The sequence below is a fragment of the Phalacrocorax carbo genome, chromosome 22 (assembly GCF_963921805.1).
Source record: "Phalacrocorax carbo chromosome 22, bPhaCar2.1, whole genome shotgun sequence".
In the NCBI taxonomy this organism is placed as follows: domain Eukaryota; kingdom Metazoa; phylum Chordata; class Aves; order Suliformes; family Phalacrocoracidae; genus Phalacrocorax; species Phalacrocorax carbo.
In genome coordinates, this window is record NC_087534.1 from 1,502,112 (window position 1) to 1,530,056 (window position 27,945).

Genomic DNA, 27,945 nt, shown 5'->3' on the forward strand with positions numbered 1-27,945 from the left:
TACACCTCTCTCACAGCAACAGTCCCCGTGAAACTGCAAAAGATTTCTAGTATGTAGTAGGATTTAAGGAAAAGGTGATGCAACACTAAAACCATCAGGAAGATGGGTGCAGAATCCGTACAGGTGCTCAGGGCAGTATAATACATTTGGCACGCCTCAGTTCAAGTACGTTAGCTAGCGAGTACGCACGTGCCATTAGCAAGTGCCTCCTTAAAATTGCTTAGCATTGTTCAAAAACCCAGTTACAGCTCAACTGCTAAATAATTCACTGCCTAAAGATGCATCGCTACACGTTTGAGAGGTAAAGCACAAGCAGATCCGAAGAGTTCAGAGGATGGCAAACGTCCTCCGGTGTTGGACCCTGAGGCACAACCGTAAGTCGTTGGCATTAGAGACGTTTACGAGGAATTCCAAACTGGGAAATGTAAAACACGATGCAGTACAGAAACCCAGAGGATCAAGTTTAATCCTACTCCAAAAGGAGTCTGAAATCTGTCCTTAAAGCACCTTGGAGCCAAGGGCCTGTTGCAGCCTCCCAGGCACACGATGCAGCTGGAGAAGCAGCATATTTTGATGTGCGCTTCTGACATCTAACAACCCAAGGAGCTCAAATGAAGTCAGTTCTCAGACAGATGGCATTTTAATAAAAAATTGAATTAGCCACCGTATTCCAGGAAGTTTTAAGCACATACTTGTTCACTTAACTTTTCTCTTATTTAACTGAAATCCAGAAAGCAAGAGGGTGTGGATCCTCCACAGTACCTGGTACAATTCAGCTACAGTCAGTGTTTCACTGGTTGTCCCCAAGCCCTTCTCGAGCGAACAGCCAGGACTGCACTGGACCGTCCCCACGCAATCCGACTCAGGAGTGTCACCCCAACATATTCACATTGCTTTTATTTAGGTCTTCTGCCAACAGTTACAGGGTAACAGACACTTGGGACTGCAAAGTCAAAGTTGCAAGCAAAAAATCAGGACCAAGGCAAAAAAGAAAAAAAAAAAATCCACAAAGGCAATCAAATCAAATCAAATATAAATACAATGTTCTGGAGCTCTTTAATCATACCGTTTTCTTTAATAAAGAGGTGGTTATGATCTTACAGTATTTCCTTTTGGCCTAATCCAAGGATTGTTTACTCTTTACCAGTCTTAATTCCACGCATACGAAAAAAAAATTGATATTCAACCTTTAAAATATAAGCCATATTTTCTTAATAAAATAAGTTTTGTGCCGCTGCTTGTTTCGTAAGTACTGTACATCAACTGTTCACGTCTATTTAACAAATGGACCATACAGAGTTCAAGCTAAAGCAAAAAAAAAAAAAACCCACAAGAAAAATAACCACCCAAACAGAGTGTCTTGTAAACACCCTATGTACAGTTCAACACTTGCTCGTATAAAGGAGGTACAAAAGGGGCTAGAAATCGAACACAAAAGCACTGGAGTCCCGTAAATTTTCTTTCACAACTATTGAAGTGCAAATCACTCAGGCAAGATATGAATTTCACTTGTTTATTGCTGTCCTGCTGTCTGGCTTCCCTTCCTGAAAGAATCACATTCTTTTATTTCACACTAATTTTCCAAGAAGAAAAACCTTCCGCGAGGCAACGTTCAACTCTCGGGCTTTTTGATGCAAAGACATCAGGTCGTACGCTTGCGAATACCAGAACACCCCGACCACCCCTGGAAGCTCTGGGGAGAGGGCCGCACTGTCCTCTCGCCCCCCGTTACGTTCAGATATGAGATAAGAGAAACAAACAGCATTCAACAACTGACGGGTAAATGAAAGCTACTCCTCTTCCCACAGAACTGCATGCACCTGGCGATGTTTCCAGTCGCAGAAGGAACACGTGCGCATGGAGAAGGCAGAGACTCGGCAGCCATTTGGGATGTCCGTGTAGGGTTTGTGGCTAACTACAAATCCTGATACGTATCTGGGTTAACACCTATCCGCTAGGGGTAGCAAAATGCACAGCACCTCAACATGCAGTTATTCGTTTGCATCTTGGACAAGAAAAGGGTAGAAACGCTGAATGCTGGAGCCGCGTAGAAGGTACAGTGCATAGTCCATTATACAAAACATGCGGGTAACTCAAACCCCTTCTAAATTTCTTCAAACTGGAAATAGGGTTTAAAAGGGCACAGCAGCTACTGAGTTTGGCTTTTTTATTTATTCAAAACCATGAAAACCCAACGCAGAGGGTGAAATAAGGGCAGAACACGATCTGCAAGTCAACAGCTGAGAGTTTCAGAAGCTGTGAAGCTTTTGTGTAGTTAAAATTGCTGTTAAAAGTAGGTGCTACATCAGCAAGTCTTCATTCATAGTTTTCTATGAACAGCCACCTTACAAATGAGTGCAAATCTTAAAGGTCCATTTTACATTTCAAGTCTCAAGGTTAAAAAAAATTGTTACAGAGCAACAAGCTGTTTCTGTAAATGCCCACACTCTCTCTTTTCAAATGGTTAAAAATGGCACGTGCTATGCCACAGCTACTAAAAGACATTTCAGAATTCTAGACCCAACTAAAACACTAAAATAAAAACTAGGAACCAAAATACCTTTGCCCCTCGCTGCAGAACAGCAGCCAGGTGCTTTCCATTGTAATGCTGGTGAACAAACTGATTTGCAGAGAGAACCTTGACCTTAACCCCGATTTTATTCTTAACGAGGGGCTTCCTAACACACGGTGAGCGGGTACAGCCCCTCTGGGATCATTTTGCTTTCAATGAACACAAGCCAGAGTTCTGAGGATGAGATGGAGAGGTGCTGAATTTGTGTCACTATGCAGGCACTTGTGTACAGGAATGTAGGCTTCTCATGTTGACGCTTAGTGTTGATGCATTCCCTACTCTCTAAAAGCCTTCCTAAGGGTTCGCTGCCCTACTGACCACGAATAGCTCCTGGTCTCCTCCCCGTCACCTTGCAGATATACAGCAGTGGAGGTTGACACAAGGTGCAAAGGAGAATATGAACCGAATACTGTAGTCTTGAGGAAAAATAGGACTGTGCTAAACATAGGATCTTCACAAAACATGACATCAGTGGGCTCAGCACTTAGTTTGCATAGCATATTGATGTCTTCATATTTCACAAACACGTTGCCCAAAAAGAAAACGGGTAGAGTGAATTCCCGGTGTTAGGACAGATCAATGGGCCAGCATGACCAACGCGGTTTTTCATGAAGGCAAGGCAAGTTTAAACGCCAGAAGAGTACGAAACAAAAAGGTGTGCTTGTATCCACACGTACTGAGAGGGGGCAGTGCTTGTGGCGGGTCTGCCTTGGAAACACGGTCACGTTTGGCAGTAAAACGACAGAGCTCTTCCCTTTAAGAGCCTGGTAGGAGTGTGCGCGTCATTTTTCCTCTTGAAGGAAGCGCTGTGCACACTTTCATATTAAAAAAAGCCAGATAACCTGCCCACATGATATCGGTAATGAGTTGCTACTACTGCCCTGCTGTGCATAACGGTCATTCTGTGCAGCAAATTGAGTCTGAAAAGCAGTCGCTACGTTACTGTTGGGAAAAAGGCTTTTTTTCCTGTTACAAACATAAATCAGTAGGAGTTTCCCCCACGACAACAGCAAGGATTTCATCGTTCTGACTAAGGAACAAATCTGGTGTGCTTTCAGAATAAAAAAAAACCCTGTGCATGAGATCAGTGATACCATGACACAAAGAGCAGCAAAACCTAGCAGCAGAGAGGGTGGCAGTTTGGAGGTGCTGGAGTTGGGGTACACGGTACTTCAGAAAGCAGCCGACCCGGGCAGACGTGTACCGAACACACGCGGGAGGCGGGCACTGAGGGGTGCCCGGCGCTGCACGGACTGCGCTTGGTAACGCGCATAGGACAGGAAACGGTAGAAAACTCTGGCGTGAGCACACAGCCTCAGGAAGTGCGGTGATGTAAACTCTGAGAATGTTAATGACTTGTGTATTTTGGCAACAGACTCAGTATCATATAAAAATAATGTTTAGTAAAAAAATCCCGGTGTCCATCATAAAAATTCAGGAAAAAAAAAAGAAAAAAATCGATAGCGATTTCTGTCCTCATGGGATGAAGATGCCCCCATTTGTCAGAAACAGTTTTAAATAACAAGTAGTACATTGGAAACAAAAATGGGTCAGCAGCCATTAAACGTGTCCTACATGAAAGTGCACATCTTTCAATGGAGTTTAACCACCATGAGGTCGTGATCTAACACAAACTGCAACTTAGGACCGTAGAAATTAACTCCTTCCGATGGAAATATGGACCACCATCAAGACAAGTTACTATTTTCCTTACAAGATTAAAAACATTGAAATTTTGCAGCATCATAGTAAGGCACTCACCCATGGAAAAGTCTGTGACTGTTGCTTCAAATGGCAGCAGCTAACTAGCTTTTAACACAAGGAAGACAGTTTTCAGTTCTGAGCTAAGTGCTAGGGTGCCTTACATTATATGGGGGGAATTATTCGGGGGTGGGGAACTGTTAGTGTTAGAATTCTCCTATAAACTAGTTGTTTTTCCCCTTAACCCATTAAAGCATCTCATATTCTAAAATATTAGTTTTATAAATCTAGTCTTCTGTTTTAAGGCTCTAAAAATCCCCTCCCCCCAACCCCCACAAAAAATACCTACCAGCGCCTGGTGGGCAACGGAGGACCAAATCCGCCATTTCACAGTCAGGAGTCTATAGTATTGCATCTTAAAAATGAAAACCTGCTTCCGCCTCCTGGGAGTTTTATCCCTTCCTTGAATGCCTTCATGTGTTTGGTCAGGTCAAAATTTTGCAAAGCCAGAAAACTTAAAAAAAATAATCAGTCTCTTCCAATCCTACAAAGGTGTTGGATCTTTCTGTCCCGTGGTGCTGGTCTCCTGCCTCGAATCGACGCTGCCTGCCCTGCAGTGATTTCTCATTGGAAAAAAAACACAAGGTGTCCCAATGCTTCCTTTTTTGTATGGCTCCTACAAATCTGAAAGCTTTCTTGAGTGAGGTAACAAAAGTTAGGCTTTCAAGCAAAGTACATGGTACGTAAAGTGTCCTGATGAACCTGCACAGCCTTCGCCAAGGCCTGGGGGTCTCTGCCGTTGCTCTGTCCAGATATATGGCTGCCCTCGCCACTGAAAATCAAGGAAATCACTGCATAATTATTTCGTATTTCCCCCCTGCCAGGAACAGAGAAACCCCCTTGGAGATCAGGGTCCACGAGCACTGGCAGCACGGGATGGCATCTCACTGCAGCGTACGAGGCTGCTGCGTGTACCAGTGACCGTGCCTGGCACTGCAGAGATTCCAGTGCCTCGAGGTGGCTGATAGCGCTCAAACACCCCAGGGATGCTCCTCCAGGCCCGGGACGAGCTTAGGATGGGATTTAACCCCCCTTTACCCCCTGTTCCTCCTAGGCTGGGACCTAAGAGGATGCAGCTATATGTGGACCTCCCCCCAGAACGTGTCTGCTGCAGCGCTGCTGACAGAGGCGCTTTCAAACACCAAGGCAAGGCGCTCATGCCCCCTGCCCATCCCCGGGGTCTGCCCTCCAGGGGCCGCGGGCAGAGCCCCCTCACCTGTCGTGCTCCTTGTCCACGAGATGGTACCGCGCTCTGAACGCTACCAGTCGGGCGTAGTACGCCGGGGCCGGGATGGACACCGAGCGGGTGCAGCGCACGTAGGTATGGCACAGCTGGTACGTGAGGATCTGCAGCTCATCCGCAGTGAACCGGTTGTCATCCCAGAGGACGTAGTAATGGGATGGCCGGCTTGTACCCTGGAAAGGAGAGGGGCCAGTGTGAGAGGCGCTGCCTGTGCCTGGAGGCAGGCACTGCACATCTTCATCACCCTCTCCCCGATCAAAATGACCGGGCAGACAGCCTGGGCAGAAGAAGCCCATGCTTCCCTAATTCGAGAACCCCACGCTTGCACAGGCACCACGAGGCAGGAAAGCCCTTAGCACTGAGGTGCAAGCTATTAATGCAGCTGCCCCATGCCCAGGCACCGCCGCCCCCAGCTCCCGACGCCGCACAGCCCACTGCGTCACGCATCGCACCAGCTCCCCACCAAACCGGGCCAGCTCCCCGTTGTCCTTGCAGGGGGAAAGGAAGCCAAAAATCCTCCCTTGCGGAAGCAGCTGTAGATTAAATGAGTGCAATTTTTTCAGTATGGTTTCTGACTAATCTTGGCTGCCTGAAGAAAGGCAGCTGCAAATCAAGCTGCCTGCTCCAGGGACGGCTGGCCCCAGCTCTCCCGCCCACGGCCAGACAACAGGTCCCGGCTGACGACCAGGCTCCCCAGCGCACCCGGCACGCTCAGGCGCCAGCTGACAAGCTGCTGAGTTGGCCACTCCGAAGGAGGAAAGTCTCATAGGAGAGATCCTTGGCTCCAGGAGAGAAATCAAGTATGTGCCACATAACACAGCAGCACTGTCCCAGCACCTGCTCGCCAAACCGCCGCAACGGCAGCTTGGACCGAACTGCCCACGTCCCCGGTGCCGCAGGGAGGCTCTGACAGGGCCGGGGCAGGTGCACGAGAGTGCAATCTGCAACAACAGCCAAAGAAAAACAGCAGCATCGCAAGAGCCACCTCTGCAGCGCGGTACCTGAATGCCTGCATGACTGCACAGGTAGAAGTCGAACTCAAAGGGGTGGGTGATATTTGTATCCACTGTTGTTCCTGCTGGGATGTTCCCGCTCTTCCCAATCTACAGGGAATAGAAAGAGAGACCCAAGCACTGTAGAGGTTGGTTATTTCCAGCTGCCCAGAGCACTGCCTTTAACACACCTGCCCTGCACCAGGGCCATGGCACAGGGTCCCCATCTCAACATCTTAGTTTGAGAGCACTGTGAGGAGCCACTCCCTGCCCATTAAGGGGGGGACAGAATCAGCTCATCCCACTCTGCTCCCTGCCTGAACAGGCTTGCTGGCATTTTCTGCTAGCATCAACACCAGGCACGACATGGAGACAGAGCAAACGGCATCAGCAGGACAGCAGGCAGCGTGAGGGCTGGGCGCTTGCCCACCCTACTGCAGAAATTATTAAGTGAGCAAAGCTCCAGGGATCTCTGTGGAGAGGGTAAGATAGGGTGTCTGACACAAGAGTCTGGGGCTTTTGCACCCTGATCAAAAACTGTCCTCAGTTCCCAAGGTTAAATCTTTATGCTTCAGGGCCTGAGTCTGCTTAGACTAGCTGTAACCTCTAAATTTAGACCAAAACTAGGAAAAGCTACAGCAATCAATGTTAGAGCGCAGCACACACGAACAAGCTGTGAACAAGCAAGGGGTTATTCATCCTGTCACGTCAGTGGCTACAGCTAGCACCAAAACAACAGATGTTTTCAAGCTGACAGAGGCTATTTCCAGAGAGTCACCAGGATCATCAGCACCCAGTAACTCCTAACAACAGTGAACAGCTGTCTGGGTTTCTAGAAGCAGCCTAATCTGCATGGATGTGGGAGTCAACCGAGCAGCACGTTTCATTCAAGAAAGAGCCCTCTGCCTGCCAGCGGTGAGCTTTCCCCTCAGCAAAGTCAGGGGTGGCTCTTCCTAAAGGCCGGGGGTGAATCAGCTGCCTCCGGCCCCGGCACCCTGTGGCACTCACCCTCTCGTTCTTGTCTGCGCAGAAGAGACGGGTGTGATGCCTTTTCTGGACAACGATGTAGGTGATGCCAGGCTGGTAATCCTTTTCCAGTTTGATGCAGGCATCTCGGATCGCTAGGAGCTCATAGTGAAGGATCTGGACAGACACGCGCACACAGTGAGGGGACACGCCGGCACCCAGCCATCCTCATGCACCCTTAGGGAACCCTGCGGAGCCGGTGCAGCCCTGATGGCCGACAGGCTTCCGAGGGGTCCTCACCTGCGGGAGCTGCCCCTCGGGAACACCGTCGCGGTAGAAGATGATCCTGGTGGGTTTGAAGCGGGTGGATTTGTAGAACTGGATGAGGAGCTCCCTCACCATGTAGGACAAGTCCTCAATGATTTCCTGGCGGGGACGCTGCACGCGCACCGTGGCACAGTACCGGCTGGGGTGGGCGTCCATGCTGCCCACGACCTGCAGCGACAGGCCAGGCCCACGCATTACAACGGGAAGGGCAGAGGGGATGTGGGACATTGCCAGCCTCCTCCTGCTTCCAACACCCCCAGCTGGCAGAGCACCTGGGCTCACAGATCAGGAGACAGGACAGAAAATACTGTGCAGGCAACGAGTGCCCAAAAAGGACATTCCCTGATTGCAGCCACATCCCGGTTCCACAGTCTGCCATGCCCTTTACGTTGTTTATGGTAATTCTCAGAGAGATAACTTGGCTGGTGCCACTCAACAACGTGGCTTTGGGGGCTGTTGCTGCTGTGCCCCAGCTTCACCCCTCCTGCCCAAAAGCAGAGAGGCGAGGGAGGAGGGGGCTGCCCTTTCTGCCTGCCTAAGCCCTTCTCCCTCCGTCCCTCACTCCAAAGTTTTTTGGCTTCCATGAAGGACTGTGTGACCCCCAACTCTGCTCTGCTGTTTCACCAGGGCAATGACACCCTCAGGGTACAAAACCCCACCTGCAGTTGCAATGCTGCTGCTTTAACAGCTGCTGCTGAGTTCTATATCACAGCAACACCAGGGAGCTCTGCTATCGGCCAGTCCTGACCCTTCTGACTACAGCACAACTGTCCTGCCCTCCCCGGGCTGCCCAGAGACCCTCTGCCCAAAATGTGACTGAACCAGGTCAACGTTTGCACGGAGCATCTGCCAGCATCATGTCCCTGCGCCTGCCCTCGCTCAGCTGTGGGCAGCGGAGCTGCCCCAGACGGCCATGGTCTGCCCCACCGGCACTGCTGCCTCCCGAGGACGTAGCAGGGTTGAGTCACCACTCAGCAGCCGTCAAGCAGGGGGTTCCCATCACAGCTGGGTGCTCTGGAGGGGAGACCTCAAAGACATCAGGGCAAAGAGGCTGAGAGCAGCCGGGCTCAGCCATGACGCAGGGCTGGGGGCGCAGAGTGAGTCACGGGCATCAAAGCAGGTGCTGGCCCACGCTGGGAGACAAATGCCCAGCTGCCTCTCTGCACCGCGTGGTCCACGTCCTGCCGAGCGGAGGGAAAGCACCGCAGACCCCACATCCTCAGCGGTGTTGAGCCTGCTGCCCCTGCCCTCAGTGCCTGTTTCACTTTTGCTTCGCGTTTGGAGCTCTAGGGTCTGGGCTGCACCAGCAGAGCCGCTGTGCTCAACAGAAATGTTTCCTTTGGCCTCAGCCACAGACCCCCTTCTATTGTCTAATTAACAACGGACCAAGGACAAGATCAAGGCCACTTGAAGGCTCGACCCTTCTCCTCCCCTGCAGTTTCAAAAAAGCTTTTATAAAAATTAAGAAAAAAAAAAAACCCACAGTGGTCCTGTACAAAAAAAACCACAGAACATGTTTTCGGAGTGGAAGTGCTGCCGCCAGGAAACAGACTGTTCTGTCCCACCCACACCTACAGCAAACAGCCAAAAGCATTTCCCAACCCCTTCTAATTAAGAAAAAACACTCCTCCAAAGATGCATTTGCATGCCAAGGAAAACCTGAGCTATGAGTCCTGGAAAGTTAAGAACTTAATAGGAAAATGCTGACGTGCTTAATTAAAACAGACGCTACAAGAACCTGACACTCTCCTTCACTGCAACGAGCACAAGACAATGTCTTAGAGCCCCACGACAGGCGCAAGCTGGCACCCAGCTTCACCAGCACACGAGTGGTGCTTCACTGATGTATGCTCATTATTCATTTGGGGTGAAGGGAAATACTCCTCCCCAAAAGGCTCTGTAGCAGCTCCCTCACCCCAGTTCTCCCCAGCTCTCCTGCCAGGGGAAGGTCCCTCCTAGGCCTGCGCTGCAGGACCATGATGCCCGGGGATGACTCCGGTGAGCACAGTGGCCACACCGAGCTCACCGCACACCCTGTCCGACAGCGCTCGTGGGGTCCGGCACACCACGAGCCCCATCTGCTGGCAGCTGCCAGCTCTCCCAGCAGCTCCCCAAAACCACAGCTCCTCTGCGGAGAGGCAGGAGGGAACTGGGACCCACCACCACGGGGCTTGGGACCGAAACACCCGACAGGGCATGGGGCCACCCTGAGAAGTGTCACTATGGGGACAGTAGTGACATGGCCCCTTTATGGACACACGAGTCCCATTCCAGCTCCTGCATCCCTGCAGGGCTCTTGGGCACCAAGCCTGGCCCTGGACAGGGAACTTACAGCTGTTATGGAGGGTTTCTTCCCATCTCCTGCTGGCGGGTGAGTGACATCAGCCCCGAGGAAGATCACCGGCTGCTGAAAGACGGCAGAGCTGGTGGGAAAGAGAAAGCAGCGGTCAGCCTTTCGGGGCCATCTCAGGTGATGCACAGCCCAATGGAGATAAGTAGATGACACAGAGAACATCTCCCAAACTCCGGGCTCTGGCCTGGGCGCATCAACTCATTACAAGGCAAGACAGGCTGCAAACCCCCATTTCAAACAGTTACTTTACACAGCCACCCACAGCCCGCTATTCCCCAGGGAAAGCCAGGCAGGCAACACCACAGGGACCTTGGGAAGCAAGCCCCAAAAATGTGAGAGGCAGCAGCCGTACGAACCGCTGGTGAGGCACAAGGATGTTGTTGATCCCGCCAAGCTTGACGTTGATCTTGAGGCAGAGGTTGGAAAGGGTCTGCGGGGAGGTTTTCACCACGTTCTTGACTTGGACGCACTGTGTGGCCATTCCCAGGAGCGTGTCCCCAACACGCTTCACCTCGGCTGTGGGCAGAGGAAGCAGGTGAACAGATGGGCAACGAGCAATGCACCGCTTCCAGCCGTGCCCTCAGAAACAGGGAGAGAAATCACCGTGGGGGGAGCAGAGCCAGCCCTCCTGAGCGAGAGAGCAAAGCCCCTCTCCTCTCCCCACTTGCTCCTACCCCAGACTCACCGTACACCGGTGTTTTCCCCGGCAGGATGACAATGATGAGCTGAAGCCCCGAATAGGTGTTCTTGAGGTGTCGGAACATGGGCTCCACGCTGTCTGCACCCTGGGCGTATTTACAGAAACAGGGCTGGCCTTGGATCGGCATCCCTGCGTCTTTGGAGATCTTGCGCAGCTGGTCCGTGAAGTTCCTGGGCCCGGGAGGAGAAGCATTCAGCCCTGAGCCCTTCCACATGGCAGCTCTGCCTCGCACCCCAGCCACTGGGTGAGAAGGGACCCACGGCTGGAGTGCTGTGGCACAGGACAGAGACGGGGACATCACACCACCACATCTGTGGTTTTACAGCATCCAGCAAGCGCACGGCAAACACAAGACCAATGTGTGTTAGAGCTGAACCATCCCCTCTCAGTACTCTCTTACCCAGGTACTGACTCTTCCCGAAGAGTGATGGAGCTGTGAGCCATTCTCCGTTAGAAAGCTGGAGAAGCGGGGAGCAGATCTGCTTGATTTCCAGACGATTTGCAAAGCTGATGCAAGCCTTCACTTACCAAATCGGACAAAGTGCTCAGCCACACTCCAGAATTTTGGATTGCCAAGGATAAATTTGACGCAGGGCGAGCCAGAGGGAGTGTGGGCCTCCCAGCTCTGCCCCAAAGGGGTCACAAGAGGAGTGCGGTGTCACTCCCACCTCCACCCAGTTACTACAGACATAGACACTTTGAGCTGCTCCAAACCATTCCAAATGTTAACTGTGCCAAACACCCGGAAGAGGCACACAAAAGGCTCGCCTCAATGCATCCACTCCCAGTCAGGAGAAACCTGAGTCCCCAGCAGAATCCAAAACCAAGGTGACTGTTTCCCTAAATCAAATAAACTGTCCCCACTCTGTGTCACTTTGCTATCGAAGCAGATAATCTCTAAGCTACCAAAGCTTTTCAGAAACCCTAAGACTTCTCTGTAATAAAAACCCATGGTATGTTAGGATGCTTCCTACATGAATTGTATTATTTCAGAAAGGGTATTGGGAAACTTTTAATTAAATATCCCTCACAACCCCATCTCTCAGGCGATTCAGCTGAGAAGGGTTCAATACAGCTTTAGGGCTGCCAGTATCAGATCACGACACTGCAGCTACCTGATGCAAAGAGCAGAATGAGGGGAGACTGACTGTCAGCTCACACATGCTGGAGTACCAATGAGCTCGCTCCAACCCGGCAGGCTTTGGAATGGCTCAGGGAGTGTTTGCAGCCAGCATAAACAATCAGGTACTCTGGATAAACTAACAGAAACAAGACTGAACACCCAGTCTGAACCCAGATCAAGTCTGTACCATGAGCAATTCAGCTTCAGTGTTAATGATGAAGGATGTGCAGACCCAGGCTGGGAGCAGCAGGGTGGCGGCACCACAAGCCACGGCTCCCCCACATCATCCCACCCGCACGGGCTGCCCCTTTCCTTACTTCAGCACCTCCTCTCGACACTGCTTCTGCGGGGCAAAGCAAGCAATCGCCCAGACTTTGATCTCAATGCCGTTGTAGAACTGCTTCCCTCGCATGTCCCACACGCCTTGGTTGGGAGTTGCAATGGCCCGGTTCTGCAAGGCAAACAGATGGTCAGAGCGCTGCCGCGTCCTGCCCGGCCCCACGCCGGCAGCCCCCGGGGAGCACCCACACGTGCCGTGGTTGTGCTCCCCATCACAAAGCCGTACGCCCTCGCCAGAGCCAACTCCCTGCACTGCCGGGGTCTGCGTGGTGTGTGGCAACGGGCAATTCAGAATCTCAGCTCCTCAAAAAGTGATGGAAAATTCACCCGAGCTGCCTTACCCTGTGCATCCCTCTCCCCTTCGGCTCACTTTTTTGTCACTGACTGACCCTGGGCTACACTTTCAGAACAGTTATATTGCAAAAACCCCCAAAAAACCCAAACTCAAGGTGCTCTGGTAAAAAATTCCAGCTCCAACCTACAAACCTGGAAGTAGCACAACTTTTGTTCAAAACCAGCGTTTTCTGGTGTGAAAGCATCTCCCTGCACAATGAAGCCCAACACCCGGGCAGTGCAGCGCTGCTTACCCTGCCTCCGTACTGCAGGATGGGTGCTGGCAGGACCCTCCCCGTCACCTCCGTCATGTCATCTTTCACCTTGATCCCAAACTCCTGAATGTACGGATCCAGGTTGTAGCTGGCATTCTTCATCTGCAGAGGGAAGGAAGGGCCATGGAAGGGGGCAAGACCAACCGCTGCATCCCACACAGATTCAGCTGGCCAAGAAACACAGGCACCTGATGTCGTGTCCTCTACAGAGCTCAAGTCCTCTCCATAAGGGGAGCGCAAACGGTTTAACACAAAGGGCCAAACCCTGTCCTCCAAACTGACCCACGGGGAATCTGATTTTTGAACGCACTGACCAATGCAACCAAGAGCAGAGCCTGCTACTGAGATTTAAGGCTTCAGTGGAAAGGTTCAGCCTGGCAAGAGACTGTTATCAGGAGTTCTAGAGGGAATATCAAATGTCCCCAGCTTCGAAAGCCCAGACACATCCATTTGGATAACAACAGCACCATTAACCAGCTCCTGCCTGGCCGCTGGTGGAGCCGGGGTTGCCATTCCCCTGGCTTGCCCAGGCTGACCTGCAAAGAGTTCCTGTACTGCAGCCCCACAACACACAGTCCCCACGTACACCCAGAGCCGGCGTCATTTCTCTAATTTGTTTTTGTATTTTTAGTTCCAGCTCCCTTTGGGTCAGGTTCTATCAGCGTGAGGACCTGAATTTGCTGCACATGAGTTTCCACGGTCACTTTGAGCTGGGCTCCTCTATGCAAGCATCCACTACGCACACGCAGACGTCTCTGGGGATTCAGTGAGAAGAGGGAGATAAAACCAAGCCATTAACCCCACCAGCATCTTCCGAGCAGGTCACAGCTCTCAGTGCAGAGCTGTTGAGGAGCAGGCCCACAACAAGGTTCATCACAGACACAACAGCTGCCATCAGAGCCCCAGCCCCGACACCGCCCCTCCCAGGGACTCATGCCACGTACCAGGCGACTAATTTCCTCCTGCCTGTCTGGGGCCGACCTGGCTGTTGCTTTTATCATGGTTGATGTTTGATTGTCTGTGAGCTTCTTGATGCACCGCTGGCCTGCCACGATGTTGCACACCTGCACAGCAGGGGAGAGAGCAGCCACACGTTAGGGACAGGCGAGACACGGTGGGACCACAGCTGAGCTGCCCCATAGGTACGGCACTCAGCCCTGCAGCCAGCCCCAAACCAGAGGTGCCGAGCCTGCAACTGCCAGAAAATGGCATTTTTACAGCATGGTCTCCTCCCTCACTTACTAGAAGAGGCTCTTGCCAGGTCAACATTGAGGCAACTAGTGCCCACAACACATGAGCTGCAGAATATTGTCATGCATCTGCCAGCAAAGGCCACTTGGCTTTGCTCTGCACAGTGCCAAAAAGCCACACAGAGCCAGCACTCACCTCCAAGGGCAGGTACGTGTGCTTCTGCTCCTGGCCAACCTGGAGGCAGGGTAGGTGGGGGTATTTCAGCTGCAGGTTGTATTTCTGCTTAAAGTACTGAGCCACTGTGCACTCCACTGTCTGACCGCTCTCCAGCTGCAGGGGAAACCTGGCAGAGGCAGGACACGAAGGATGCACCTACTCAAAACAGACACTTCCAGACCTCAAGCACTACTTACCCTGGCTGGGAAGAGAGGGAACTGGCAGGCTCCCACTCCGAGCTACCACAAACGAAAATAAAAGCACAACAGTGGTATTTTCAGAAATCTAGTCAGGAATACTCCGATCCCAGTGTGGGACTGAGGTCCCTAAATAAAGCTCTCCCTCACTAATCCAGCTAATCAGGGCAAATGTTTATTGCAGGACATGCCACACATGCCACTATCAGGTACATAAATACAGCACACTGCCACTCAGGAGGACTTTTTTGCTTGGTGCCCTCCCTGGGAGCAGAGCTGAGCTCCAGGCAAAGGTTAACCAGCCTCTCCCGGTATGAGGCAGCAGCTCTGGGGTGGGCAGAGTGCGGGGGGCAGGAGGGGTGCATCTCCCTTCAAAACCATGGGGCGGGGGGGGTGGAATCAAACTTCCCAGAGGCAGGGTTGAGGGGTGCCGTGCAGTCCGCAGCCAGAGCACGTGATACCCAGCCTCACCCAGCACCAGCTGTTCCCAGCTCCATAAAGGGCTCCATGAAAATGAAGAATTGTCCTGATATTCTTTATGGAGCCAAAATTAGACAGGCAAGCCAGACCGAATGCCCTGACGAGGCGTCGCATTCCTCCTGCACTCGCCAAGCCCGAGGGCTGGGACACAAGGATGCTGGAGCACAGGGGAAGCGGGGTGTACAGAGCAACAGGCGCATGACCCCTAACAAGATACACCCAGAGATGGGGCTGTGTGACAAGGAAGTGTGGCTGTAGTGAGGGAGATGCCCCCTTCAGCGGGGGCTCTGAAGCCTGACGGCACCAGCCTGAGCGCGGGCACTGCTGGTTTGGTATCGGGCAAGAACTGGAAGCAGAGATTTTCTGCCAGCAGTTGGGTTTGTACAGCATGAGCCAAAATTTCTTGTTGTGTTTTTTCCTTTTTTCTTGGGGGCCGACAGCCTGAAAAACATCCTCCCCTCCAGCTCCACTCAGCAAGCGCCCCACAGAGAGCACAAGTACAGCCCCACCTGCCCCAGCACGGTCCCCACCACTGCCTGCATGGGGAGGTCTGGAGGCTCTGCATCTGCCTCGAACCCCATTTTGCTTCCAAGCCTCTACATGGACAATTCCCAGGACAAACCCCAGTGATGACCCCTGGGAACACCCGTGGGCTGTGGCACCCAACAGCTTGGTGCTGAGGGCACCACCTCTGCGGTGCTGCCATCTCTGTCCATGGGGGGCTGCGGGGAGCAGGGCAGCCCCCCAGCACAGAGGGGAGCCCAGGCCCAGCCTGCTCCCAGGCACATGCAAATAATTTCAAGGCAGGGAACTGCTTTATCCCCTGACAGAACTTCTGCTTTGGCAGCGTCTATTTTAAGAAAGACGAAAACCAAACTCAGAGGTAAAAACTAGGATAATTCCTGGCATGTTAGCTCCCGCCCACTGCAGCACGCTGCCTGCCAGACAAAGCATCCTCTGCACTCTCACCCTCCCCTGCATCCTGCTCCCTTCACCGCGCATGACACGGAGCTATGCGAGCTGCTGCGCCCAAAACCGCTGCAGAGAGCCGAACACATCTCCTTTTGCCATCGCAGGCTGGAGCTTCCCATCCAGCTCTCCCTAACGACACCAGCAGCTGCTAAAAAGGAGAACAGCTCAGATTTTTCCAAGGGCATCTTTCCACCCGCCTTACGTCTGGTGGCTGGCCGGCCGCCTGGTAACGTTACACACGCGGTATTTCCTCTTCATCTGCCCGCAGTGGGTAACCTCGACTTTCAGACCTGATGCAAGACAGGGAGACACAGCAGAGTCACTGGTAAAGGTGGGAGTGATTCCCCTTCACCCAACTTCCCCGGGACTCTGCCAACACTTGCCTTTAATTAACCATCTGCGGAGCAGGAATGCTTGCAGATGCCCTGTGGAGTGCACGAGGCAGGCAACAGTGCCCCAGGAGACATTTTAAATGTGCATTCCCTGTACCCCCACCTCAGTGCAGGGGCTGGGCAGCAGACAAGCAACAGCCGGTGTCTGGGGCATCATCTGGCTGGAGGCAGGTCCCCAGCACTCCCCGGGGTCTCTACCTTTAATCTCCTTGGTGAAACGCACTCTCTGCGAGTCCGTCAGGGGCTTTGGCTGCTCATCGATGTTCCGGATGTCCAGCACCTCACACATGAACTCAATTACAGGCTGGGCTTTGTAGAAGGCGGTGGCCGACACTGCAGGACAGATACCACGATGTATCTCTGCTCCCTCCCTGCAGACAGACCTGGCCCAAGAGCTGGCCGTATCTAGCCTCCCCAAACTCGCCCAGCCCTGCTGCTGCAGTTCCCCACTGCAGACCCCCACCCCACTGCAACCAGTGCTGCCTGTGCACAAAGCCCCCAGCCCAAAACGGTGCTGGGACCTCACCGCAAGTGAGTGGAACCATGCTGTGCTGGCCATGCTGGAGAGAAAAATGGTTTTGTCAGCATAAAAAAATACATTACCATCGATGTTGAGCATCATCTTCCACATGGCAGGCCTGACTGACTGGTGGAAACCAAACCAGACCTCCCTGCCACCTCCCAGGGGGTGGTAGTAGCCTTCGGGGGGAGAGAAGAAGGAGCGGCCGACAGGAGTGTACCTACGAACCAGGACAAACCACATGAAAGAGCGCACATCAGCCCCACCAGCAGCGACCGTGCAGCACCCCCAGCCCCTCCGAGCCATCGCTCGCCCCGCTGGCTGCATCACCCCATTTATTTCTACTGCAGAAACATTCACAGCAATAGCACCGAGCAGCACAGCAGGCACGACCGGCACCTCCCAAAGACCGTCAAGGCCAGGCCCAACCACAGCAGCCTGCCGAGGGCAGCTGGTTCCCCCCTCCGGCATGCCCAGCGCTCACGGCACAGCCCCTGCTGCCCACCCACCGGGCCACCCCTTGGCACAGGTACCTCATGGAAGCCAGGTGCCTCATGGCAACATCCAGTGCCTGGACGGACTCCAGGGGGACGGGGATCTGCCCGCTGACCAGGGCCTCGTGCAACATGCGCCAGCTCACGATGGCCATCCATTTGATGGAGACCTTAAATATCCTGTCCTTGCCTTCCCCTGGGATCGTCACCTCAAAGTCAACCTGGGTGCAGAAGGGAGGGAAGTGATCATGGCAACCCCACAGGCACAAGGGGAGGTTGTTTTTAGCTGGTCCCTCCCAGGCAGGAGGCAGGGCATGCTGCCTGCACAGGGCTCGCCGCCCCTTCTTACCCGCTCGTTTCCAATGGGCAAGGCCGTGACAGTGTAGATGTTCTTCTTCCCATCATAGACTGGCTTTCGGTCACCGAAGATCTGCGGTTTGAAGTGCTGTACCATGTACTCCACGACTTCCCTACGCAGGTGAACGGGGCAAGAAAAAGGGGCATGAGGAGAGAAGGGCAAGGTTCATTTTGCCGGTTTCTTTACAGCCCAACACCTTCTGCGACCTCCCTGCTCCCCAGCCTGCCCACCCGGGGCACTTCTGAGCCGCAGGGCACCAGAGAGCAGAGCCGAGTCTCCCCTGGGCAGGAAGGTCCCCAGACAAACAGCCGCATGTCTTGCCCTGCAGCTCAATACATCAGCTTTGGCAGAATGAGTTTACACAGTATGCAGCAGGAACGCGCACCCGCCGGAGCTGGCTGCAAACCCACCGTGCGTGCCGGGAGGGCGAGAGGGAGCGACTTGCTGCCCACGGCCGCTGGGAGCAGCTGCAGCATCTGCTCACCAGCCTTCGGGGCACAGAGTTACCCAGGCTGCTGGGGCAGGAGGGGACAGGCAGCGAGTAGGATGCCAAAAAGAAAAACACTGAAAAGTACGCGATGGCCCAAGGTCTGGGGCTTGCTATTTTTAAATACAGGATTGTTGCCAAAATAGCACAGCTGCTTTGAAGAAGCAGGGGACTGTGCTGAGGTTCAGGACCTCTGAGGCTGTCAGAGGCAGGAACCAGGGCTGCTGCACAAACCTGGCTGGTGGGGTCCAGCCACTCGTGGGCACCAGGCGGCACTGTGACCCCTGCCACAACGTCACCCTGATGGCTTCCGCCAGTGACGACTGAGACAGGCACTTAGGAAGCCTCCACAAGGAAATTGGAAGCGGGGAACGAGTGCCAAAACCTCTAATACTTGCCTTACCTGTTGACTCTGCGTGGACATTTGTCAGGTTTGATATCCACTTCATAATGATACACATCAATCTTGGGAATGTCCACTTCAAAGTAGTTGGCCAAGAGCTTGATGGGCTTCCCAACAGTGCCTATCCCGGGCCGACGCGGCGCTTGAAATACCTGCTGCAATGGTGGCAGGTATGCGCCTGCAGCTGCAGGGGGAGAAAACGGGTCAGGAGGGCTGGGAGAAACCCCACGCCCGGACAGACAGACAATGCTGAGCCACAGCGCTCCCCAGCACTGCATCCCAAACTGGGAGGTCTCCCGCTCATGCTCCTGGCGGTGGTGGCAGAATTCATACCAGCACAGCAGGAGGTGGAAGAAGCTTCCTTGGGCACCGTCCGGCAAGTGCCGGCGCCAGCCGAGCTGTCAATGGGCAGTACGGAGCCCTCCACTCTGCTGTGCTGATATCAAACCATCCACCAGCAGATAAATTATCTCTGCTTTGCCTTAGGGAAAGGAACTCATGTGGGGCCACATGTGGCAACAGCACAGGCCGTGGAAGGACAAGGGACTCCCACCACCTGTCCTGACCACGGGCACACCCCCATCCTGTTGTACACCGCGACACCCGTAACTCAATTCCCTGACCAGATGCGGGGACAGGTCACATTCGCTTTTCCTGACGCCGAAAGACAGGTTGTACCTAATGCCCACATTAGAAGAGCTTTGAAAGCGCCTGGTATGCCACCTCCAAGCTGCACTTCAACTTCTGTTTCACATGAGAAATGTCACAACATGCAAACAACCAGAACAGCAGCAAGAAACTTTCCAGCCCTGGCTTTAAAAGGCAAGTAGAGCCTCATATCTGCACCAAGAGCTTGCCACAGGTCTGCAGCAGCCTTGACATGAAGGGTCTGGGAGATACCGGCACGCTGAATTAGTCAAGATATACATAGACTAAGGTCAGCCCTCCCAGGGCTGCAGTGTGATTTTACTGCCCATCCCTCTCCCAGCTCCTGTGGGAGGAATCCCTCCCCGCGGCATCTCTCTGGGCATCCCCAGCATCCCACCCCACAGGACAGCATTTGCCAACCAACAAGCGCAGAGAGGGCCAAGCACTGCCTGCCCCGCTGCACGGCAGCGACGGTGACATCAAAGCCGACCCACGCTGGGCTCCAGTGCACAGAGTGCTTTGTTGTAAGGGCAGCTCCAAAAATAGCCCAGGACTGACACCCACAGCACTGAGCAGGAGGCGGCGCGGGACTTACTGGGTTGCAGGGTGAGGAGAAATGGGACGCTGCTGCAAACTCCAAAGAAGAAAGCACCCATCTAACGCTACCGAGGCGCTTTGCCACGAACAGAGTGGTCTTGCCAGTTCCATCTGCCAGTCGTGGCTGGTGGATACACTCTACCCCCTCCTCCATGCATTTGCCTCCAAATATGTTGCTCTTTAGCTTGTTGAACACCCGAGGTCAGTTTTAGCAGGGAAGGGGTTTGCAGGTACCCTCTGCCCCCGCGCCAGGGCTGGGGTGGTCCTGCCGTGGGAGGCTGAGCCAGGATGCCCCCGAAGCACAGGCAGCCTTTGTCCTGCAGCCAGGCCAGCCCCTGCCCCGCTGATTTACAATCCAGCACCGGCACAATGGGGAGGCTCTGCCCAGCGGGAGGAGGCCATGGACTGCGTCTGCTCCAGGGAGAGAAATACGGCTCCGCCGAGACGCCCAGGATTTCTGCTGGAGGCAAAGCGAGGGGCTGAGAGCCGGCAGCGGCCCCACCGCCTCCCTCCCCGCCGGCTCGCATGGCACAGCCGGGGCTGCTCGCACAGGCGATGGCATCTGCTGCCTCTGACGGGAGAGCAGCACCGGCTCCACCGGCACAGAGCTGCAGGTCTGCCCCTCTCCAAGGGGATGCAACCCCCGGAGACTCTGCCAGCTGGGGCCGGCAGACACGCGCGTCTTCCCCTCCATCCTCCAGCAAATTCTGACTCGTTGCCGGAGGGAGGATGCCACAAGAGACAGGAAATGCGTTATTGCATCTGAACTAAGCGATAACTGCTAGATTTTGCAGGATAACAGCTTGCTTTGGTTTTGTACCAGCTATCAACAATCATGTTTTGAACTCCAGGTCGCAGGATAACCCAAGTCCCTGTACCTGAACTTTCCTTTTATCCCTAACCCCTCCCAAACGTAATTCTCAACTGGTGTTCAGGGAAAAACATTAACAAAAAAAGTCACATTGATAAGGAAGGCTAACTCCAGGGAAGCTGCTGTTAAAAACCAGAGAAAATGAAAAACAGTTTAATGAAAACCTCCTATGAATTATGGGAGATAGCAAAAAACCTCAACCCAAATACCCACTTCAAGCAGCATCGGCCCCAAACCTGTAAAGAGGTAAGTACCAGTTTTTCCACAAAGCCCATTATACAGACTTACTAATGAAGTTCTGGGGGTGGAGGGGTGGGTACCAACGCACGGCCACAGGACTGAACTGCGCTCCTAAACGCCCAGCACCCTTGGACTCAAAGTTGTCTTAAAATATTGCCACAGAAGCATTAAACGCTGCTGGTCTCTGAGGCACGATCTGCCCCTCCCGCCCCTTTACCACTTTGCCCGTCTCCACCTATCCCAGTTTGCATCTTCTATCTGTTTCTCAAACCCCACGAGGCCTCGGCCAGCTGGGCTGGGTGGGGGAAGCGCAGCGTGTGGATATTCAGAGCGCTCCATCTGGGTGGCCAACTGTCCAAGGCAGCCCCCAAACAGCGTCCCGGCTCCAATTTCGGCTGTTGAACACATGGTGCTCTTAGCACCCCTTGCTCCCATCCACTTTCTTTTGAAATCCAAATTTTAATTCCAGGCTAATAATATCAGAAGCAGAAAAACAGAAGAGCAGCAAACTTCAGATTTGCTGTTCAGTTTTGCACTTGATCTCTGCAAGACTTTTCCTGCCGATAGAAGGCCACTGCGCCACAGGACACCAAGGGGACGGGACGACCCTTACGAGCATCCAGGGACCAAACCGTGGCATTAACTTCTGCAAAGCCAACCTCTGCTCCGCTCTTGCTTCTGCTTGGCAGCTCCTGGGAGCTCCAAAATCTGCCAGGAGCCCCAAGCCTGGGGCTAATCCAGCCCCAGCGCCTCCCTGGACACAGCAGCACGGGGCTTGGAGCACTTTGATGAGAAAGACAGGGATCTCTGAGACTGACGCGGGGCTTGGACCCCCAAGGGCACTCACAGCTGCTCTGGGGCAGGGCACTCCTGAGGCAAACGGCTGTGCCACACTCCAGGGGCAGCTCATTTTAAGAAACTGATTTTCAGATGAGCTACTCGTGGTGTAATTCATGCCTCCACATGACGAAGATTTCTTGGCAATCACCAGCTCCCTGGCTGCAAGCTGATGCATTTTTAAATCATGGTTTGCAATCAAAGAGGTATTTGCCCGCGCTGCTGGAGCCTCCGGTCCCTCCTCTGCCTTTCGGGCAAGAAACCGCGCAGCCTACTTGCAAGACCTGCCGGAGAACAGCAGGTCTCTGCAGCCTTCCCTGTAACCACATCAAGGCCAGCACCTGCAGCTTCTCCTCTTCGGGACCTTCTCACCCCCAAGGTGATCCCAGCAGCCGTGTGGGAGCAGGACAGTATCCCCTGTGCCCATGGCATCCCTGCCGACGCAGGGGATGCAGGGCAGCAGCCACAGCTCGGCAGCAGCCACAGCTCAGCAGCTGCCCAACGGCGCTTCGGTGCTAGAGAGGAGCTGAAGCAGATTTGGGGCTGGCAGAAGCCACGCTGCAGAGGGGCAACCGAACGGTCCCGCACCCATCCCACACCCCCGGCGCTGCACCCGTCAGCCTGAAAATAATGCTTTGCCATACAAACCCTCCGTACAAATCTGGCGGAGGATCGCCAGGTGCTTTATGAATGTGAACCCTCGCAATTAAGATCATGAATCACAGAGGAAGAGTTCAGTCTCCAGCAACACAAAAGTTGACTCAGGAGTTTGATGCAAGCCACGAGGTATTGCAAACGCAGCCTGGCTGGAGGGAGCAGCACTGTGACAGCAGGGAGATGCTCTGCAAAGACCTGGGCAGGACACAAGACCGGCACCGAGGATGGGAAAATTCACCCCAAGGCTGACTCAGAAGGTTTTATTTTGGCAACCGCAGACACACGGTCCCCGAACGCAATGAGCCGGAGCAGCCACCCCAGCAGCCCAGTCCTAGACTTGCACCGCCCACCCAGAGCTCACCCAGCCAAGGGGGAGCAATAATGACTTTTAATTTCTAAATTACTTTGAGATCCGAAGATTTTGAAAAAGTCATTATCTCCCAGTGCCTGCACACGGTCTGGCGCAGCGGTGCCTACCTGGGACACGGCTATTTATAAGCGCAGTGACATCTGCCACCTCCAGCGTGCAAGATGGTCTCTCACCTCACCTCAGCTGCTGGCCCAAGTGGGAGAGACCCCAAAGCCCTTTGGTGAACACACAGGCTGGGCTCACCCCTTCCCGCACCACATCCCCACCCCAGGGTGCTCAGGATGCCCCCACGATTTGCCTTGGTGCAAATCCTCCCAAAAGCCACCGTCTGCCTGGCGTGGAGGACACTGTGCCAGAGAACCTCTGGGCAGCATGACGTGGCATCCCCGGGCAGTTCGTGACCGCAGCCCCCGTCTGCAGCTCAGAGCAGCAGAAAAAGGCCCAGCAGCAAAACGCGTCCGTTCCCCTTTGGGAGAAGGAGCCTCGTTAAAAAGCGCCCCAAACCGCCTGAAGACAGGGGGGCTTCTGCATACCTCAACTCTCCATGGTGAAGCTGCACAGGCTCCCACTTTGTCATGTAAATGCGGGTGCCCAGGGCCGGGGGCTGGAGGGCGAGTGTTGTTCCTGCAGCACAATGCGGCCAGTGAGCGGGATGAAATCCGCCTGCCATTATAAATTCAGCACCCGGGAGGAATCACAGACTTTCGTACACAAAAGCCGTGCCCTGGGGACGCGCCAGCGGTGGGAGCATCACCGCCGCCCCTTCGCTGAGTGCCCGCGAAGCGCTGGCGGGCAGAGACGGCGGCGAGGGCAGTGCCGCCAAGGTGAAAGTCCATTTGGGGTAATTAGCACTGGAATATACCTCATTTCTATTATTTACTGTAACAGCTGGGGAACACGACCCGCTGACCAACAGCTGCCTGCACCCGGGCAAAGCCACCGGTGGGACAGCATGAAATTACCATGTCATTTAAATCCTCTCCAGCGCCGCATTCAGCCGAGGGGCCACAGGAACGGGGCCGAGACAAAAGGGAGTTTTATTGCGGCGGCGGCGGGTCCGCAACAGCCACCCTGCACACCCAGCCCTGCCAAAATACAGCCAGGAATCGGAGAGGAGCAAGCGGGGCTGCGGCACACCAAACGCTGCCAGACACGTGCTGTGGTTCATCCTCGCCCTGAGCCATCTACCAGCCTAAACCAGCACCAGAAACCCCCCAGGAAAGGGAAAACACCCCGTCAGGAGGTAAAGCAAGTGGCAGCATCAGCAGGAAAGGCAACTGCTGGTGGGGCAAGCAATTGGCTTTCCCAGCCTCCAGGCTCAACATCTTCAAAACCGCTGGCTCTAAGCAGTGATCAACTGTGTCCCACAAAGCCTAGACTTCAAAAAGCACCACCTCATCTCTGCCAACCGAGACATCACACCCGCTGCCTGCTCCTTCCCCAGTCACCATGAGAGCAACCAGGTTCATGCAGCTGCAGGAGCTTTTCAGTTTGACACGAAACTGAGTTAAGCAGATCAGGCCCACACAGAGGGCTTTGGCTGCAGCCATCAACGCACAGCATTAAACCCATCCCATGCAGAGGTAAAGGCTGAGCCCAAGCGCTGCTCCTGCCCCGCATTGTGGTGGTTGTGTCCAAGAAATGTGCCAAAACGGGCTCTAATCTGTTTTACTACAGTATTTACTTCTAAAAGCAGTTTAGCTCTTTGTACCCTCAATACCGAGCACCGTTGTGCAGTGCCAAACCTCAGCTTTCAGCTTGGAAATGAACTCAAAACCATCAAGTTAAAAACCTGCCCCAACACCAGCAGAGCCGAGGCCGGTGCCCCGTGCGTGCCCCAGCATGCGCAGGCCAGGCTGGGTCAGAAAGCAAACCTGCAGGTGCTACGACAGAGCGTAACAAACGGCAGCAAAAGCATCACCACCTCCGTCGCACCCGCTCACAGGGATTGCAACCAGCTGCTTCGGCTCCAGGGAGACCGGCCAGCCGCCAGTACGGTGAAGCCAGCGGCATGGACACAGCTCGACAAGCAGCAGCATGAGCCGACCTGTGAGGGTCTTGCTGAGCCAGCCCTAGCTGTCCAGCAGCTCTGTGTGTGTCCCCCTTTTAGGTCACTCTGATGGGGTCTGAGAAGCATCCGGCACCGTGAGTGCCACTACCTCTGCCGAATGCACTGGGAGGCTTGTCTGGACTGCGTGACCTCACACCACGAGCCCGGGGTCCCCGCTAACGGCACCTGGACCGGGCAAAGGCTGACACTCCTCCTGCCTGCCCCGCAGGGTCTCACACCGCTCCCGAGACCTTCCAGGCAGCAGCCAGGGACGTGCAGAGCCAGAAGCAGCAGACAAAGGCAGCCCCCAGCGCCGGAGGGGAGAGGACAAAGGCAACGCCAGCTCCTCTCCACGTCCCACCATGGCCCTGCGCTGGGTGTTCTGTGCCACGGGCAGCCCCACAGAGCCACCAGCCGGGGGCTACTGGTGAAGGGGTTAAAACCCACACACAGCTCTGCCACAAACCACCCTGCCAAAACAGCAGCACTCTTCTGCCTGATTTGGCTTCCTTTTAACATCTGCCATCTTAATAACTTGTCTCTCCCTGGGTTTAGAGAGAGGCTGCAGAAAGTGTTTAGAGATAAATCATACGTGCCGTGTCTCCAGGCAAAGTGCTTCTCCCAGCTTTGTTTCTTGATATAATCCCATCCCAGAAACAGGCACGTGTGATTTCATGTTTCCTGAAGATAAAGAGATCCAACAGACGGAACAGCTTTGGGGTTTTTGCAGGGTTTAGCACAGGAAGACAACAGTTAAGATTAACAGCATCTAGGAAGTTTGTGAGGGATAAAGAAAACTAAAAGTTGGGGGGAAACTGACTTTGGTTTTTAAAACTAGCGCATGTGTGCCTCCTCGAGCAGTGCCTGCGGGTCAGAAGAGGTCCCAGGTTCCCCCGCTACCTTTCCAGGCATCTTCACATTGGGCACATCCAGGCACACACCAGGTTTCTGCTTTATTACCCTGACAGGTTGCAGCCCGGCATCGTCAGAGCTCACACACAAGGCTTAGCCCTGTACCTGGGGTCCATCCGCAGGCAAAGGGATGTGACGGCACGGCAGGATCCATGGCAGCTCCTGCGACACGGAGTACATGTCTCCCCTGCACACAGGGTGACCCAGCGGAAGCAGACGCCCCCCAGCTAGATTTGGGGAGGAAAGGGGAAACTCCCAAGAGTGCAGCATCAGAGCCATGCTCCCAGCACAGCCCCCAGCACCCCGGGGACCCCTGCGCCGTCAGCAGGACTGAAACCCAAACCCATCCCCACGGAGCGTGGCCCCATCCCATTTGAGATTCTTTTACAGCACCTTAACACAAGTAGTTAAGGCTGGCGGTGGGAGGGTGCAGGCGCGCCGGCAGCATTATCTGCATCGCCCCGAGGCGGCAGCGCCGCTATCGCCCCAAGGCGCCGGCAAAGCCCGCGACGGCAGCGCAGCCGCCAAATCACAGCTTCCAGAGGCCAATAAATCAGCCCCAAACACAAAGCGCCGGCAGCCAGAAGGTAACGCAGACATGAAGAGATCTCCATGCCACACTTAAATACCATAAGGAAGGACCAAAGTTTGACTGTAAACGTGCAGCAGTTCTGTGTCAAAATCTCATGATGCCACCACATCACAGTGGGCAGCAAACTTGCCAGCACAAGACCCGTGGAAGGCCAGCGGTCCCATTGCTCCCTCCCCTCCTCCTGCCTTATTTCGGGCACCAAAATTGTGCAAATTAGAGCAGCACAAGTTCCCGATGCTCACTCCAGGCAAACGCCTGCCAATGCAACAGCCGGGAGGGTGAGTGTTGGGGAACGGCTCTACAAACCCTCGTGGAGCATCCTGGCACGAAGGGACCGGGACCAAAAATCACCATCAGCTGCTCCTGTCTGGAGGCTGGGGTGGGGGGACACGGGGGTGACTCTGGAGCTCAGGCCCCGTGGCCCCTTGCCGGCGGCCGGCCGTGCACAGCCCCGGCTCCGCGCATGCCCCGGCGCGGGGAGAGGAGCCGCTTCGTGCTGTCACGGCGTGCGGCATCGCCGGCTCGGTGCCAGCTCCCAGCCTGCGCCCCGCTCCCCAAAACGCTGCACCGGGGGCATGGGGAGCTGGGGGGGAGCGGGGACACGAGGGGCCGGGATGATGATGATGGTGGTCCTCTGTGTGAAACAGGCCCTATACGCGGGGCTGGCACCATGCTTTGGGGGGGATCCCACGCTCCCAGCCCTGCTGCCGGACACGTCCCCCCAGTCCTGCACCCCAGTGCTGAGGGTGCTCTGCTCCACGCGGGCCCCTCCGCCACCCCCTGCCCTCACATGGCCGCTCCTCCCCAGGGCACCCCGGGGGCACAAGCCCGCCGACCCCTCGCTGCACCCACCCCGAAGCGAGGCAGCCCCGCAGCCCCCCCCCCCCATGCCCCCGGTTGCCCCGGGGGGCTGCAGGCCCAGACAGGGGCGCTCCCCGCATCGCCCCATTGCACAGACACCCCCCACCCGCACGGTCTGCCCCTCACTCACCGCTGCCCAGACCCCCCCACACACACCCCGACACCCTCCCGCAGGGCCCCCCCGCATTCCACAGCCCCGCGTTACACATCCCTCTCACCCACCCTCCACCGCGGGCTCCCCCACCGCAGCCGCCCCCCGCCCCCGCCGCACGGCCCCGCGGCAGGGCCCGCACCCCCCGCCGCAGCCGCCCCTCGGCCCCCATCGCGCAGCCCCCCGCCGCAGCCTCCCCCGCCACACACTCCTCACTCGCCCCCCGCCACACCGCCGCGCAGCCTCCCGGCCCCGCGCCGCCGCTACCTGCTCCCGAGGGTCCCGCTTCCATCCCATCCACGCGGGCGCCGCTCCGAGCCGGGGCCGCGGGCAGGGGCCGGGGCCGGGCGGTGCCGGGCGGTGCCGGGGCCGCTCCCGGGGCCGCTCCCGGTGCTCCTCCCGCTCCCGCTCCCGCTCCGCCGCCCGCCGCAGCCGCCTCTGGCCGCGCCCCACCGCGCACGCGCC

The 27,945-nt window shown here is 55.1% G+C and overlaps 1 protein-coding gene across 2 annotated transcripts; it reads right to left on the bottom strand.

The window, feature by feature from the left end:
• Positions 1–882: 882 nt before the first annotated feature.
• LOC104042540 (protein argonaute-1) lies at positions 883–27,936 on the bottom strand. Of its 2 annotated transcripts, none has more exons than XM_064471524.1 (19): positions 27,748–27,936; positions 18,695–18,878; positions 17,796–17,916; positions 17,482–17,667; positions 17,036–17,168; positions 16,631–16,765; positions 16,243–16,330; positions 14,371–14,518; positions 13,929–14,048; positions 12,964–13,086; positions 12,355–12,488; positions 10,900–11,084; positions 10,571–10,730; positions 10,194–10,284; positions 7,835–8,029; positions 7,577–7,711; positions 6,578–6,679; positions 5,550–5,749; positions 883–5,105 (listed from the first exon to the last, which is right to left on the bottom strand). In XM_064471524.1, exons 1-19 carry the CDS (start codon positions 27,770–27,772, stop codon positions 4,997–4,999), a joined length of 2,574 nt encoding a protein of 857 aa, XP_064327594.1. In that variant the 5' UTR covers positions 27,773–27,936; the 3' UTR covers positions 883–4,996. The 2 variants fall into 2 exon arrangements, with proteins under 2 accessions (XP_064327594.1, XP_064327595.1); XM_064471525.1 differs by having other exon boundaries at positions 18,690–18,878.
• Between the last annotated feature and the right edge of the window lie 9 nt (positions 27,937–27,945).